At 40.7% G+C, this 16,407-nt stretch overlaps 2 protein-coding genes across 5 annotated transcripts in view; both read left to right on the forward strand.

The window, feature by feature from the left end:
• The first annotated feature begins 1,165 nt into the window (after nucleotides 1-1,165).
• Nucleotides 1,166-7,285, forward strand: znf207b (zinc finger protein 207, b). The gene is made up of 10 exons (XM_046046875.1): nucleotides 1,166-1,331; nucleotides 1,844-1,970; nucleotides 2,130-2,268; nucleotides 2,545-2,733; nucleotides 3,631-3,706; nucleotides 3,875-3,936; nucleotides 4,152-4,291; nucleotides 5,538-5,783; nucleotides 6,187-6,343; nucleotides 6,491-7,285. Exons 1-10 carry the CDS (start codon nucleotides 1,291-1,293, stop codon nucleotides 6,640-6,642), a joined length of 1,329 nt encoding a protein of 442 aa, XP_045902831.1. The 5' UTR covers nucleotides 1,166-1,290; the 3' UTR covers nucleotides 6,643-7,285.
• Nucleotides 7,286-7,406: 121 nt separating this feature from the next.
• cd7al (cd7 antigen-like) overlaps nucleotides 7,407-16,407 on the forward strand; it is an 11,897-nt gene continuing 2,896 nt past the window's right edge. Inside the window, exons 1-4 of one of the 4 annotated variants that reach the window (XM_046046877.1) lie at nucleotides 7,407-8,661; nucleotides 13,802-13,971; nucleotides 14,486-14,839; nucleotides 15,973-16,350. In XM_046046877.1, coding sequence (XP_045902833.1) covers nucleotides 13,899-13,971; nucleotides 14,486-14,839; nucleotides 15,973-16,350 — 805 coding nt within the window. In that variant the 5' untranslated portion in view covers nucleotides 7,407-8,661; nucleotides 13,802-13,898. Of the gene's footprint in view, nucleotides 8,662-10,645; nucleotides 10,696-13,801; nucleotides 13,972-14,485; nucleotides 14,840-15,972; nucleotides 16,351-16,407 lie in introns of those variants that run through there. The other 3 variants (XM_046046879.1, XM_046046878.1, XM_046046880.1) reach the window with 3 other exon arrangements.

Here is a 16,407-nt window from a genome sequence, read left to right on the forward strand (position 1 = left end):
TTACCACTGTGCAGGCTGGTGGTGGTGGTGTAATGGTGTGGGGGATGTTTTCTTGGCACACTTTAGGCCCCTTAGTGCCAATTGGGCATCGTTTAAATGCCACGGCCTACCTGAGCATTGTTTCTGACCATGTCCATCCCTTTATGGCCACCATGTACCCATCCTCTGATGGCTTCTTCCAGCAGGATAATGCACCATGTCACAAAGCTCGAATCATTTCAAATTGGTTTCTTGAACCTGACAATGAGTTCACTGTACTAAAATGGCCCCCACAGTCACCAGATCTCAACCCAATAGAGCATCTTTGGGATGTGGTGGAACGGGAGCTTCGTGTCTTGGATGTGCATCCCACAAATCTCCATCAACTGCAAGATGCTATCCTATCAATATGGGCCAACATTTCTAAAGAATACTTTCAGCACCTTGTTGAATCAATGCACGTAGAATTAAGGCAGTTCTGAAGGCGAAAGGGGGTCAAACACAGTATTAGTATGGTGTTCCTAATAATCCTTTAGGTGAATGTATAATGTACCTTTAAACTACAGAATCTGTGACCGTTTATGTTTGAGATCTATTCACACCATGCCATTTGGCAGAAGATAATGTAATTCAGAATGACTGCAGTTTAATTTCCTACCTGCAGACACCTAGCACTAAACACACACCTTTAATTAACTTTTTATACAATAAGAAATACAAATACAGCAAAAAAAAAAAAAAAAGAGAGGCAAAAACAAGTACAAAGGTAGGTAGGTAAAGTAGTAGCCTATTAAGTTTAGTATTGGTCGTTATATCTTTTTGTTTATCTCTTTGATTATTTTTGTTACTTTGCAAAGTCCACGGCCCGTGTATCGTTATTGCTCTCCGGTGTTGTTGCACCCATACATTATTTAAGCTGTTAAGTCATGAAGTGTTATGGGTTTACAAAACTAAATTTCGACCTTTGAGTTAGTGAAGCGGAGGCCCACATAATAATGCAACTTGAAGTCTGCAAGAACACCCTTTCAAATCATCATATGGTCAAAGAAACTCCATCAAGAACTGTAACATGGACTGGTGGTATTTAATGTAACACTCTCACGATCATGGATGTATGAAGCCTCCAAATCTAGGGGCGTGTCTGTGACGTGACGTCTACTTTGTGTTTACGCGAGACTACATCGTCCCCTACAACTTCCTCCTGCTAAGCGCCATTTTCGGCGTTGTTGCGGAACTACAGCATGCTGTTGTCAAACAGATAATAAGACTAGTATTTACCGTTGTAAGACATCTTTTTCAGTATTTGTTAAGATGGGACGAAAAAAGAAGAAGCAGATGAAGCCATGGTGCTGGTATCCTTTTGGCTGGATGACGATATACCAGCGTGGAAATGCTGGAGGCTAAGTTACATGTTAGCTTGACAAAAGGAAGGCCCAAGCTAGCGCCTCCGTGGGTTTATCGGCTTAGCTGTTTGGCCTTCAAATCGCTTTGATTTTATCCAGTCTGTTCTTAATATCTCGAACGTTAACTGGTTTGTGTTGAGTTAACTGTATCGCTAAGAGAAAACGTAACACTTAAACCCTGTTCTGATGTTAGCTAGCTAACATATTAGCCATGCATTGACGATTCAGCCCCAGTTAACATGTATGATTTAAACTTCCAAGGCTGATTACCCTGAAACCTTGTAGTTTTAAAAGTTGTTGTGCATTAACCATACAATGAAGACTAAGTTGCGCCTCAGATCAGTCATCACTAACGTAATTTTTTTCGAGTCGTGTGACTCTGCCTTGGTGAGCTCAGGTGTATCATGGGTGTTTTGCTCATGTTTCCTGTTTCGCACAAACTCCATAACTCCTTATGCAAGGTACTGTAATCGAGACTTCGATGATGAAAAGATCCTCATTCAGCACCAGAAGGCAAAGCATTTTAAATGCCATATTTGCCACAAGAAGCTGTACACTGGCCCAGGCTTGGCTATTCATTGCATGCAGGTGGGTTTCTTTTCCTTTATTTAAACTAGTTTAGTTCCTAAGTATCTTACTTTTCTACTTCCTGGAATTTAGGGCCATTATATGTCCTCGTGAAGTGGGCAATGCATGTACTTTGCATGTTATGACAGTATGCACTGGCTCACTTTGCATCCGTTTCAGGTACACAAAGAGACAATTGATAGCGTACCAAATGCAATTCCTGGAAGAACAGACATTGAGTTGGAGATTTATGGTATGGAGGGGATACCAGAGAAAGACATGCAGGAAAGAAGACGGACGTTAGAACAGAAATCACAAGGTTTGTACACTTCCATGTACTTTTCTTGCCAATTTGATAAACACAATGATTGTATCTTTGTATCCTAAGGCCTAGATGGCAGACTTAAGTGTTTCTTGAGATCATGGGATATCCCGATCTCAGTTCATTGTATGTTCCGCAACTACTTGGCTTCTGAAGGCTGTGTTCTTACATTAAAAGTAACCATGTTTCATCTAGAGCCTTAGGTTAATTTACATTTTGTTTAAGCCCCACCATTACCTTTTTAATATGAGTAATACCTCTTTCTGATTTCAGAGAGTCAAAAAAAGAAGTCAAACAACCAGGACGACTCCGATGAGGAGGACGACGATGATGATGAAGCAGGACCCTCGGCACAGCAGGTTGCTGCTGTCCAGCCCCAGCCAGGTTACGCTGCTCCAATGGCACAGCTTGGGATGCCTCCAGTGACTGGTGCACCTGGGATGCACCCTGGAGGATATCAAGGCAAGGAACTCTTCATAAAGGAACAGTTGGGAATCAACACTGACAAAAAATACTCATAAGTTCACTGAGTTAGACCCCATTGAATTTACGTAAAGCATGTCACCTTAAGGACTCTCAAAGCTGAAACTCTAAAAGGCACTAAATACCTTTTTATAATGTGTAACTTTGTGGCAAGTCTTCTGTTAGGTGTGTTGATGATATCTGTGAAGATGTATGAGCTTTTGTGCCTTTTCTTTTCTTTTTTTACGTAAGAGATTATAGGAAATGGATCTCTACAGCACTGCTGTTCATATTTTGCCAAGGAATGTGTTGGCCAAAAGTACCGAACACAAGCATTAGTCATGCATTGTGACTTTATTTCCTATACTAAACTCAAAGTTAAGGCTTGAGACTTGAATGTGATTTGCAAAACTTCGACCTGTGCTGTTAATTTGGGTGGTTGGGTTGTTGGACATATGTCGGTTTTTCTCTTTAATTTTAGCTAGAACTTATATTTTATAGCATTGTCACATGTAAACCTCTCCCACCATTTTCTACATTATTTGTGTTGTCTTCATCACATCTCTGCATTTAATAATCTGATTATAGTTTGATGACTTAATCCTAATTTGTGTGTGTCAGATGTATATTCTTTAAGTAAGATATGACACACTATACTATTGCTCAGAAGTGTCCACATTGCCAACCGGTTCAGAACTGCAGTCTAAAAAACGTGTAGCAAAATTGAGTTCAAGAAACTGTGTGATTACAGCAGGAAAAAAAGTGTCTAGGATTTTTGCACATGGATTCATTTGTTGTGGCTTCAGATTCCTTGGTGTATAAGCTGCCTGTCTGTAGGGGGATGTAGCGTTGAGTTGTTGGTAAAATGGAACATGTCCCTCTGACTCACTGTTACAGGAATGCCTCCTATTATGCCAGGCGTTCCTCCCATGATGCACGGCATGCCTCCTGCCATGCATGGAATGCCACCAGGGTAAGAGCTCTCATTCACTGTGTTTAAACTTTAATGATACCTTTTTTAGATTCAGTGTTTTCTGTTTGATTCTTTAATTGTACTGATCATATGTTTATTTTGTAATATAAATTAGATGTAATTTTCCTGTAGTTATAGTAACACCAAATCATTATTGGTCTTTTACAGCATGATGCCAATGGGTGGAATGATGCCTCCCATGATGCCAGGGATGCCTGGTATACCCCCTGGTGAGTTGTATTGGGGTTACACAAGACATTTATAATCAATATTGGTGGTATTTTTGCAACACTATTGTTGTTGAAAAGTTAGTGATTTCTAACAAATTATGTGGCAACACCACTGAAACACCCATCTTTATGTTGCGTTCAGTGTCGTGCTCACTGGCAACAAGATTGGATTTCCTGTGACTAAGAAGGGTTATTGCACATGTTTGATTGTTTAGGAATGCCACCTCACATGGCTCCAAGGCCAGGGATGCCCCATATGGCCCCGGCACCTGCAGTAGGAGCGATACCCGGTCGACCGGCAGCGCCAGTGGCCCAGCCCGCTGTCACCAAACCCCTTTTCCCCAGTGCGGCACAGGTGGGCACCATGCAACACATACAGACCTTTTAGAGAATTTAGCTGTTTGTCGGTCTCATTATTCACTGTCAGTAGCATTCAGGTTTTATGTTATTAAAACTTCCATATGGTCTCTTATGAACAAAGCACTTATAGCACATATTTTATACATATTTGATTTCCCAACACTTCTGATTTCTGATGTTTTGTTTCCTCATTTCTGCAGTCAGCTGTTCCGATATTTTCTGTCCATCTCACCCCCATTCTATTTTTTTTAATCAGTGTCACTATTGCGTAGTATTAATTTGTTCTCATAATAGAATCTGGATAGATTATGTGGACATGTTGCACTCCAATGCTGTGATCTCCTTTCCACCATGCTGCAGATGGGCTCTGATGTTCAAAGCAGCACAGCAGCCATTTCCTCTCCACCTGCAGACCTTCAGTCTGTCTCCTCGCAGCCTCTCTTTCCTAACACGCCACAAGTACGCCCACAGGCAGCACTTTGACTTGGACTGTGGCAGCTGCATGTTGCTTATTTGTTAACTCTGCGTTGTTGTAAACTAGGCTGATTATTAACAGTATTTGCCTGGGAAGCCAACTGGTGCATCAAAATGAGCACGTTGGCCATGATGTTGGTGTCGGAGGATAATTGTCCCTGACAATAACTGACACACGTTTTGTCTGTGAGCTTTATTAGCATGCATGTGCTTTAATTAACACAGAATGAGGCATAACAATGGATTTTATTTTGCATCATCCACTCCTCCTAACCTCTGAAGCATGAGTTCTGCAATAACTACTCATAATCCTGTGAAATGACTGAAACATTTTTTTTCTGATTTCTAAATGTCTCGTAGTTATACTTGTATCTTAGGAATGGTGTTTCATATAATGTTTAATTGGCCATGCTGGATACAAAGGATTGAACTAGTTTAGTGCTGTTTTTTTTATTTTTTTTTATTTTTTAAAGTAAATGGGTGTAAGTGTATAGTGAGATCTTTTTTTATTCCTCAAATTAAAAAGACTTATTGGGATAATGTAATTCACAAGTCAAATTAACGCGTATATTCCACATTTAAAGTGGAATCCTAATACTATTTCACTATATTCAGAGTGACCAAATCATTAAAAGAAGAGTAACTTTGAGTGTTTTGTTACATGATGGTCAAAAAGGCTTAATCCGTTGAGTATTTTGAGATTTTGTTTTGTATCTTAAGGTAAGAAAGTATCAGTTTGCAGTTACCTGTATTGTGTCTTTGCACAGGCCCAGCATAGCACTTCAGGAGCTGCAGCTTCGAACTCCCACAGTACAGCCGCCTCCTCCGACCCTCCCAAAGCAACATTCCCCGCCTACACCCAGCCCTCTGTCTCTTCTTCTTCCACTTCTTCTTCTAACCCCTCTAGCAGCACTGTGGCCAAACCCCCTGCCACAGTGGCCACTAAGCCTGCCACCCTCACCACCACGAGTGCAACTAGTAAGTTGATCCACCCTGATGAGGATATCTCACTGGTAAGTTGCTTGAGCTTTATTTTTTGCCCTTTTCACAGTAAGTAATGACTGATACACATAATAGTACATTTAGTGGTGAATGGGTTGGTGCACTATTAGACAATCGTTCTGATTCCTAATAGCAATAATTGTGATCATCGTGAAATTAGAAATGTATTTAATATCCACAAAGTGTGAAATGGAGCTCTTAGATTGTATATCCTTACTCTTACTTAGTAGTTTCTCTTTTGTGGTTACGTTGAAGGATGATTCTGAACTTGAATATCCTCTGTGTGAAATCAGGGCACGCCAACATTGGTACCCAATTCCGCATTTTTTGTGAGTGTTTATCTTTGTACTGTAAGGGGCATAACTGCGTTTCATTAGTCTGAATGTTTGCGTTGTGTGTTGTCCCTGCCAACAGGAAGAGATGAAGGCCCAGTTGCCCCGTTACCAGCGTCTTATACCCAGGCCGGGTCAGGCCCATGCGGCTGCTCCACCAGTGGCGGCTGTGGGCAGCATTATGCCCCCACAGCAAGGCATGCCACCACAGCAGCCAGGCATGAGGCATCCCATGCATGGTAAGGAAGAACTGGAGAACGCACAAGCCAGAAGCATGTTGCATGTCACATTAGCTGTGGCATAACTTTATTTATATACACTAAAGTTTAAGGGACATCAGCTGTTGAATCGGTTAACACATTCTGCGCTCTGTGTTCTATCTGCAGGTCAGTATGGCGCTCCTCCTCAGGGCATGCCAAGCTACATGCCTGGAGGGATGCCTCCATATGGGCAGGGTCCTCCTATGGTGCCCCCTTACCAGGGAGGCCCTCCCATGGGCATGAGGCCACCCGTCATGTCTCCGGCTGGGCGCTACTGAAGCAGCAAAGCATCCACCACATTAGGTTTGAGGTTAACACCTTTCTCTCATCCTTGTGCTTTTTCGAACCTAGCTGCAAACAAAGAGCAGTAAGACCAGTGGTGGTGAAGACAAACATTATTTGTTAGAACACGTGGACGTTTAATGTAACATCTTTTATTGAAAAACAGCAAAACACCACATTAAGTCCCCGAAAGCTATTGTCATTTGATCATATGTAAGGATATTTTTTGTTCCCATAGGTTTCACTCAGGTTAATAGAAGTGAAGTGTGTTAAAAAGATTCATATTTCTTTTGAAGCTGCTGGAGTTACATGAACGTACCAACCCCTTAAAAAGGCAAGTTTCTCTTGTAAACATTTGATTAATTTTATTTTTTGTTTATTTTTTTTGGTAGATTGATTGAGGCCCTCACAGCATGTTTAGGTGCTGTTGGACTTGCGTCCCCAACCTTGGTTGGTGAGGGTCTCAGTGATGAAAATGATTCCAACCTAAGTAGTGTTACAAATCCATGACTCATCAGTCTCTAGCTTTATTCTTATTTCAGGTTTGTTTTTAATATTTCCTGATCAAAAGGGTAACCTGTATGCATCCTTTGTAATGTTTTATGAATCTGTTGTAATAAAATTCATCTTGAAATCCAATGCTGGTTTGTCCTGACGTACGTGGAGGTGAGTCATGAAAGGTTTGTACTGGTGCTGCATTCTTAGACATCTTATGGCTCTGTTTAACTACAGGATTTCATCAGGTATTTAAAAACCAAGTTTGCCATCATCTGTTTTTGTCATCTGTGGAGTGCACCTTACAGATTTGTTATAAAAAGCTTGATATTAACGTACAAAAACATTCTTTACAGTTTAGGAACGGCTTAAAGATTTAGTGTGTTAGTCTTTTTTAACACCAGCATAAAACTAAGATGTTGGCCAACTTCTGGTTCCAAATACTGCATGTTACCTCACGATAATGTTGGAAATAACTGCAGATTAAATTATGATACTTAACAGCAGTGAAAGAGAAACATGTCATTCCTGATTCACTTTATTTTTTTTATTTTATTTTTTTTGTCTGTCCATACCAGTACTGAAACACGCATGCATGAATTCTATAATGTCTCATATCAGTTATGTCCTCATAATCTACTATAGGGTTCAAGCAAAACTACAAACCCAGCTCTACAGTAGCTCAGTATTAAATTTCAATTTTGTGAAGCTCAGTTTTTTTTTTTTATTATTAAAAAGTTGATTAAAACATTACTTTCATTTGACTTTCCTCTTACCACAGTATTGCAGCTTATCAGCTGTATGCAACTTTATCAGCCATTCAGTGGTTTAGAGGTTTATCCCTGTGCAAATCTCAAATAGTAAATGACTCAGTTTGCACCTGTGATTTACAGTAGCATGTACTTCAGTTGCTAGTGCATCCATTCCTGCAAAATATGTATTGTACAAGTTTCAAAATGTTATGACAAAAGAAAAACGTCTTTAGCAAGGAGCAGTGGTCACAAGAAGACCCTCACCAGCACTGACTGATACCTAATATTGGATTGCTAAACAGCACAGACTACGATATAAGAGTAACAGTAAATCAACATGTGACTGTCTCAAGAGAAACTGCTTTGCTAGATTGATGTTTACCGCAGTGCTAGTTTGTATTGCTGGGTGGTTTTGTGTGTTCATTAATTTTTTTTTATTTTTTTTTTTAATATGTACAGAATGTTTTACATACTCATCAGCCAGGGTCATCTCTACTAATGCTATGTTGGAGATTGCTCCACTGGAAGCAATCTCTGAGAGTGAACCTGATTGTGTAAAGTTGTAGATAACAGGTGCACAATACTGAGTGTAGTGCACACATGGATCAAAAAATGGGGGTACAGGAAGTACTTAGGAGGTATTTAGTGTGGCACAAGATTTTCCTCTGCCCATATCACTTACTGCTTTGTATTTGTTTTTGTTGTCTGTAGCCCATCCATATCAGCCTTAAAACCCACTCAGCTGGCATGACAGGTCAGTTAAACCCAGTAAGTACCTGATGTTTATTATAGTGTGGGTCTGTCCTGTACAACTGGATGCTAGGCCATCTATTACCTGCTGTGTTGTGTTTAAAAGTATGTTTTTAAGATAAATGAATCTTACATAAGAGGATGTCTTAAGTGACATGTTAATTCCTTTTTAGCTATTTAAAGGTAAAATACTTGGGAAATGTAAATGTTGAGTTTATATTGTTTTGTCTGGGATGAAGTGGACCAACATGGTAAGTAGTCAGTAGTGGCCTTAAAGGTTGTGTGGGGTGTTGAAAGGTCAGCTCACCCTAATGAGCACTTTCCTCTAGGCCTGTCTAGCGCAGTAGTTCCCAACCTTTTTTTTAATTTTTTTTTAAAAGGGTAAAAGATAAAGCAGCAAAGATGTTCTGATCTCGAGTTCCGAGTATGAGTCAAGCTTCTCCCTTCCTGGTAATAAATGGCCGTGTCTTTCAAGCTTAAAACACAGGCCTTTTGTCCAAAATATGAAGCCTAATTCGATTATTTGAGCTCCCTCCAGCGCCACAGAAGACAATACACAGCTGTTTTAAAAGGCTGAGTGGTCCTCGTGATGAACATCTGATTTAATGTGTAAAATCATGGGAGTGCCCCTTTTTGAAATGAAGTCTACTTGTGAACAAAAAGGTGAACGTGGGGAGAAATTCAACACGATTTTGTGTAACAAATGTTGTTTTTCTATTTTGACCCTTTTAATCATCTCCTGATCCCTCATATACTTCATGGAAACCTGACCTCTGGTTGTGAACCGCTGATCTAGCAGATACTTTTGATTTTAAGATGGAAACAAAAGAAAGAAACCTTGGGCACACAAAAACAAGACTACAGCTAGACACCACTAGAGATAAGAGGGCAAATGTTTTTTAAGTTTGATTAGTGTTTGCAACCGCATGTACTTAAGGATCAGAAGTAAAGATTAGCTCTTAAAACCATTGTGGAAGGAAAATGGTTCTTCAAAGTTTAAATGTATTAAATCTGAGGTTAATGTGGTCTTGACAAAGTCATATGATACTCAATGTAAGTGTTTTTCTTCAAATGTTCTTGTTTTAGGATCAGGTGTATTTTAATTAAATGAATACAAGCTGTCCTATAAAGAATTATTGTCCAGAAAGTAACTTGATATTTGAATGAAAATGTGACTCAGATGTTTTGAACATGTTTTTCTTTCTTCAATAAATGAATTACATTATTTTGCTGCCACTTCTTTTTCTTCAATCACTGATTCAAACTAGAGGTGAAATTCGCCATTTTGAAGCTCCATGGCCTTCAGGTGCTCAGTGTGGGCATTCAAGAACCAGTGCGCCACCTTGTGCCTTATGGATGATATATACGGACCCCTTCAACAGATTCACGTTAGACCACTGCTCAGTGACAAAGGCAGTAAAAACCCCTGGTGTGTTAGACTGTCTGATTAATTTATTGTTTACAGAAAAAAAAAAATGCCATTTGTCTAAGATGAGATCTGGGCATCCCTGTTAAGTGATCATAAAGTAAAAACATTGTTAAAAAAAAATCAACACTGCGGTGAATTAATTATGAAAATGATGAAGTAACACAATTATTTTCAGTTATTAAATAATTAGATTTTTAGGGGTCGGGAACCCTATTGTTTTTGCTCGGATTTTATTTTTTTTATTTTCTTCCGTGCATAAAACTCATACTGTGGCCTAGACGGTAACTATTAGGGACGCGAAACTCACAAGGTAGGTTCACAGCCTCAAGAGTACCTCAGGCGCCAAAATCCGCACACTGCTACCTCTAGGGGGCGCTATAAGCAAGGTCAACGCGTTTGGGCTTGGAACTTCCGCCTAAGAAGGGGTGTATCAAAAACCTTATATCCACGCGTTCGGGGGATCGAGCTGAATGTTGTGTATAGGCCACGCCCATTTCCGCCTAGACGGTTTTTTTCGCTACATTGCGAAAACTGAAAAACCTATTTTAATGAACTCCTCCGAAGCCGCAAGTCCGATCGACACCAAACTTGGCACGGATAATCTCTGGACCAAGCTGATGAAAGTTTGTAGAGGAAATTTTGATCCGACAAAAAATGTCGCACTTATATGCTAGCAAACGTTACGAAAAAGCTGCTAACAGGAAATTATGTCATATCTTCCCTTTGGAATGGCCGATCGACACCAAATTTGGAGCGTTAATGTGGGACGCCCCCCTGAGGGCCTGTGTAACTCGCCCCTAGGGGGCGCTATTTAATCCAAGAAAATTGTTCCTCTATAACCACAAGTTCAGGCTGACATGAAACCAGTGCGGAATTCTTCAGCATGGTCCCCTTACTACAGGCACCAAACTTCACCCACGCCCATTCCCATAGGTGGCGCTGTTATTGCAGATTAAAGACATAGAAAAAAAAATCCCATTGATTTACATGCATTTTATATCTCCATAACCTCAAGTCAGATTCACACCAAATTTCAATCAATTATTCCCAATGGGGCCCTGATACCACCTGAAAAATTTGGTGGACTTCGGCCAAAAGGTGGCACTCTAATCGAACCCCAAAACCCATTCATTTCAATGGGATTTTTCAACCAAAGGACATTTTGCAGGATAACTACGGCTCACTACATTGCACATTCATAAACCTTACGTCTACGTGTTTGGGGGATGCTGCCGATTCCGATGGTATAGGACCCGCCTCTGTGCGATGACGATTTCATTTAGCCAAATCGCGAAAACTGGAAAACCTATTTTAATTAACTCCTCCGAAGCCACAAGTCCGATCGACACGAAACTTGGCACGGACCATCTCTGGACTGAGCCGAAGAAAGTTTGTAGAGGGAATTTTGATCCGACAAAAAATGTCCCAATTACAAGCTAACAAATATTTGCGAAAACGCTAAAAACAGCAAGTATGACATATCTCTGGCATGGAAAGGCCGATCAACACAAAACTTCAGGACCTTATGTGGCATGCCCCCCTGAGGTTTGGTACAGTTAGCCCCTAGTTGGCGCTATTCAAAAAAATCCCATTGACTTACATGCATTTTAGATCTCCACAACCACAACTCCGATTGATACTAAATTTGGGGCAATTGTTCCTCATGGGGCCCTGATCACACATGACATGACATGACATGGTGCATTTCGGCCAACAGGTGGCGCTAAAAGCGAAGCTCAAATCTCTCACTAAAGCGCATACATTCTTATAGCATTTTCACAGGCAGGAAGTTTTGCCTCTGTTTGGAATTGCCCATCAACACCAAACGTGGGGACCTTGTGCGACACAACGGCGGCGCGCCCGGACCGACTCACGCGCCCTCCACGGGGTCAAAGGGTGCGGCTTGTGCCGGGAGGCTTGGACCCCGCTTACAACTGCTTGCAGTTCTAGTTCTTTTTGTATTGAAATATTTCCTAATTTTGATTCAGTATTGTTTTACTTAATATCGGCCACTTTGGTAAACATCACATGACCTTTATGTTTTTAACTTCAGTAATTACCTACAACATAACTAGGTCATTAGATGCGTGGACTGGTGTGTAATGAGAAATGGAAACTTCCTCTGGTGGGCACTTGTGTATATTTCCAGGAACTAATAATGTGTTACAACTATCAGTGAGGGTAGATTTCCCTTCCAGGTCCACCATCTAATTTTGACAAAGCTTAATGAATGGCAAACAAACCTTTAGTTGAACACTAAAAGTCATTAAATGCATTTCTAATGCGTGATAACGCCTGAGCTGCAGCTTCTCAAACATAAACAGACTGATTGTGGTTTCCTGCTGGGCAAATAGATCTTCAGAACAATAGTTGTTCAGAGCTGGTTGTACATCACATTGGGCTGCGGCGATCTTTTGCCATGATAGTACATGATGTAGGACCCATAGAGCAAACCTCCTGTAGAGATAAACATCGCCTGCTACTTTTTGAGTCTAACTTTTAGCATGTGAGAACTAAGTGTCAGGTCTTCTGGTGCGTGTATAGATGAATGATGGACTTGGCATGGTTTGTGCTTCTGTAGGTTTGTGCCTCACCATGCGTAGTAAATCTTTTTTTTTTTTTTTTTAGGGTGACTAAATTTAAGATTTACTATCTTGTTTCCGTTTCTTGTTCTGCATTCAAATTGTGTTACACCCCTGCAGTGGTCAATAACTTCCTGCGCCATTCACTTTTACATTGACAGCTTTTTCTCATGTCCCCTTTGTGGACTGGGTTAAAATGCCTGGAGCTCCAGTTAGAAATGTAGAAGATGTCCCCTAGTCTCAAGTGTCCCAGAATAGGTTTCAAGTCAAAAAAGTCAAGATGTAAGTCTTTTAAGTCTCTTATTGCTGAGCTTTGAAATGGCATCTACAAAACTAAGTAAGAGGGATAAAGTAGCATTTCTCAATTCCATTTAAAAAAAATTATGTATAAATACAGAAGTACAATGTAAACAAAAAACACATCAGTTGCTGTAATTATTCCTCATATTCAAACTGTGAAATGTTGAATAACCTTTAATATTTTTTCTTTTAGTGCATAGGCCTAATATAAAGCAGTGAGGCTATACAAGACCTGCCTGATTGCGTTTATTTAATTGATGTATCAAGTCAAAAGTTAGGATTGATGTTTTTTGCTGTCATATCTTCAAGCCTAAAGTTCGTGTTTTTGTCATTTAAGTCAGACTGAAGTCTCAGGTGTGAAGCTCTGTTTTTTGCATTCAGTCAGCAGGCCTATTTTTAGAGTTGACAGTCTGTCCACTGATGCATATTGGCATCAAAAAGCAGACGCGTCCTGTTCAGAGAAGAGCAGTCAGTATCATTTCCTCTGGGAAATACAGTCTGTGGAAAGTTTGTTTCAAGCATGTAAAAGACAATTAATGCAAATTAAAACATTGAACTTAAAAGAGAGAGGTCAGACTGCCTAAAACAACAACAACAAAAAAAACGATCTTTAGGGCCCTTCATGCACATGTTGGTCATGGTGATTGTGCTGCTGATCCTTTATAGATGCTTCGTAATCTGACCAAACCCTCTCAGCTGTGTCTTACATTCTTCATTCATTTACTATCTTACCTAAGAAGGAGCAGATACAGCATTCATAGTGCTGGTTTGTGTGCGCTTCCTCTTGTTCTTGTCTTGAGGTTTTGAAGGTGGAGCTTCATGGAGTTCCTCTTGGTTTCATTTACAGTTACCCAAACGTTTGACATCCAGTTTTGAGTGCCTGCATCTATGCTGTCATGGTTTACATCACCGACTTCCCTCAGGAACTTCATTAGTGTCTTGTGATGGCATTCAAGATGACTGGGATCAAGTATCTAGCTTGTCTGTGGACTCTGCTCATCACACAGACTGGATGTGGTGAGTGTCATGCTGTTGTTCAGGCTTGTCTGATCAGTTGCGCCCTTTTTAGTTTGAATTGTACTTAAGTTACTGCTGAAGATCAGTACGAGCATTTCTGAGGAAAGTCCATGGGAGTCAGTTTACTTAAACAGGGGGTGGACGAAACAACAGGACCACTTCACAATTCACAACACATAGTGCACCACTGTGCAGTTTTTGGTTGTCAGATTAATTTCACTTTGATCATCTTTTAGGTCACATTTTATTTCAGCATAATGTTGGATTATAATCTAATGTATATTGAATGATTACTTAGTAAATTACAGAATAGGATTTAAACATTTTTGCATAGCCTACTGAAATCATAATATATTTATTGCCCTCTACTACGATTATTCGGTGCAAAATGTTTCTAAAATAGCAATAGCAATTTATTTTGCAACTGAAACATATCTTTATGTAGATAATCCCTTTTATCAGCAGACTAAAAATCGATGCATTCTAACATTTATCTTCTTTTGTTTTTATCAAGTATGCAGTGACATTCAGTTCTTGGAGAGGCATGAGGGGGAGTCCGTTGTTCTTCCCTGCGCGGTTGAGCAGAGAAACCCGGCGCCCTTCAGTGTCTACCTGAAGCGCAACTGGCTGAATCCCGGTGAAGTGCTGTTCATGTACACCAAAAAGGAGTTCAGTGTGGGTAATGATGACGACAAGAACCGCACCAGCGTCAGCGGAGACCCGAGCAGCCACTCTCTGAATGTGACCATCTCTCAGCTGAGGGTCAGTGACACAGACCGCTACTACTGTGAGTTTCTTGTGGAAAACCGTTTCTCTGAAGACGAACAGCTGCGTGGAAAGACTGAATTCTTCCTCCTTGTTGGTGCCGGTGAGTTGTAGTTTTCTTTCATTTCATCCCACACACTTTTTTCACTTGTTTGTCACTTCACAGGAGGTTAAACTTCCCAAAACTAACACCCACAAAATATCCGCACGTCCACATGTAGAGTGGGTTTGGTGTCGTTGTTTATTGTTAAATAGGGCAAACTATAAGAAGGGGATGTAAATAATAATGAGCCAGAAGGAAAAGTGGTCGAACTGTAAATTAAAGGGATCCTCCTTTTGAATTAACTCACTAAAGTACATTATGCTGTGTAGGATACACAGCAAGAGTGATTTTTCACAATCCAAGTGTTCCCTTAATTAATGGTTCTTAACTAAAAGGTGTTATTATTTATCAATATTATTAAAAAAGATATTAATAAATCCTTGTAAACCCCATATAATTATGTTCTTTGTGGTGTGACTCTTCAACACAGCTCTGATCTTGAAATCCAAGCTGCTTGTCTTTCCTTATTTCACAACAAGTTCATCCTTTTTGCCCTGGTTGAGTCACTCCGGTCAGGTTTTTCTTTTGCGATTATTGCCAGTTGTCAGAATTTGGAGCATGAACTGCCACATCTCGCCACACTGGTGTTTCCAGATATGAAAATACAACCCCATCCCTACCACCACACTTCACCACAATGAATTTGATTAAAATTGAGTTGCTCTTTCCCCGAATTCAACAATATATAATACAGAACACAGTAAATTTCAAATTTCAAAATAATGTACCTCAAATATATTTTTTTATACAGCACCCTAATTATACTTTCTAGGGCAGATGATTGTATGTAACCTTTACATAAAAATAATTTATGTTGTAGGACACACTGAAATTCCTGTATATAAAAAAAGTAGCCTATCTACTATTACTGCCTGTTGACTATACATATGTTTTTGCATTCAGTTAGTAATATCTGAGTACATTTACAGTACATGTGCTCAATAATGCTAATACCCTTATGGCTGCTAAATATTCTGACTATCCAGAGGAAAATGGATTTAGAGATTTGCTTAAAGTCCAAATGCATCTTGAAGGCAGCTGCTGTAGGCCTACTCCAAATGATGTCACTGTGTCTCCTAGCCCAAACATGCCACAGGTTATATTGTAAGTTTTATTCCCTCTCCCCTATGGAGACGCCCCTGGGACGGTGAACATAGGGTTGGTAGAGACGTGCGCTGGGGGCTCGGTCGTGCTCCCCTGTCTCCCCCCGCACGGGGAGGGCTTGGCCGTGGAGGGGGTGAGTCTGAAGCGGCAGAGGGACCGGGAACCTGTGGAGCTGTTGTACCACTCAAAGCGTCACCACAGCAGCCGCCATCAGTCCTCTTCCCAGTTCCCAGTTGAGAAGGTCCAGTTGTCCTCGGCGCCCGGCCCCGGCGGCATCACCTACAACCTCACCCTGCAGCAGCTGCAGCCAGACGACAGCGCCCTGTACAGCTGCCAGCTGCTTCAGCGGGGCAGGCCCGAGAGCGCCACCAGTCTAGGGAGACAAGTATTCTTTGTTTCTGTGCAAGGTGGGTCACGTCGCTGCAGGACTTGATCGCCAGGTTACTTACAACTAACCCCCCCCC

This window comes from Micropterus dolomieu, linkage group LG04 (assembly GCF_021292245.1).
Source record: "Micropterus dolomieu isolate WLL.071019.BEF.003 ecotype Adirondacks linkage group LG04, ASM2129224v1, whole genome shotgun sequence".
In the NCBI taxonomy this organism is placed as follows: domain Eukaryota; kingdom Metazoa; phylum Chordata; class Actinopteri; order Centrarchiformes; family Centrarchidae; genus Micropterus; species Micropterus dolomieu.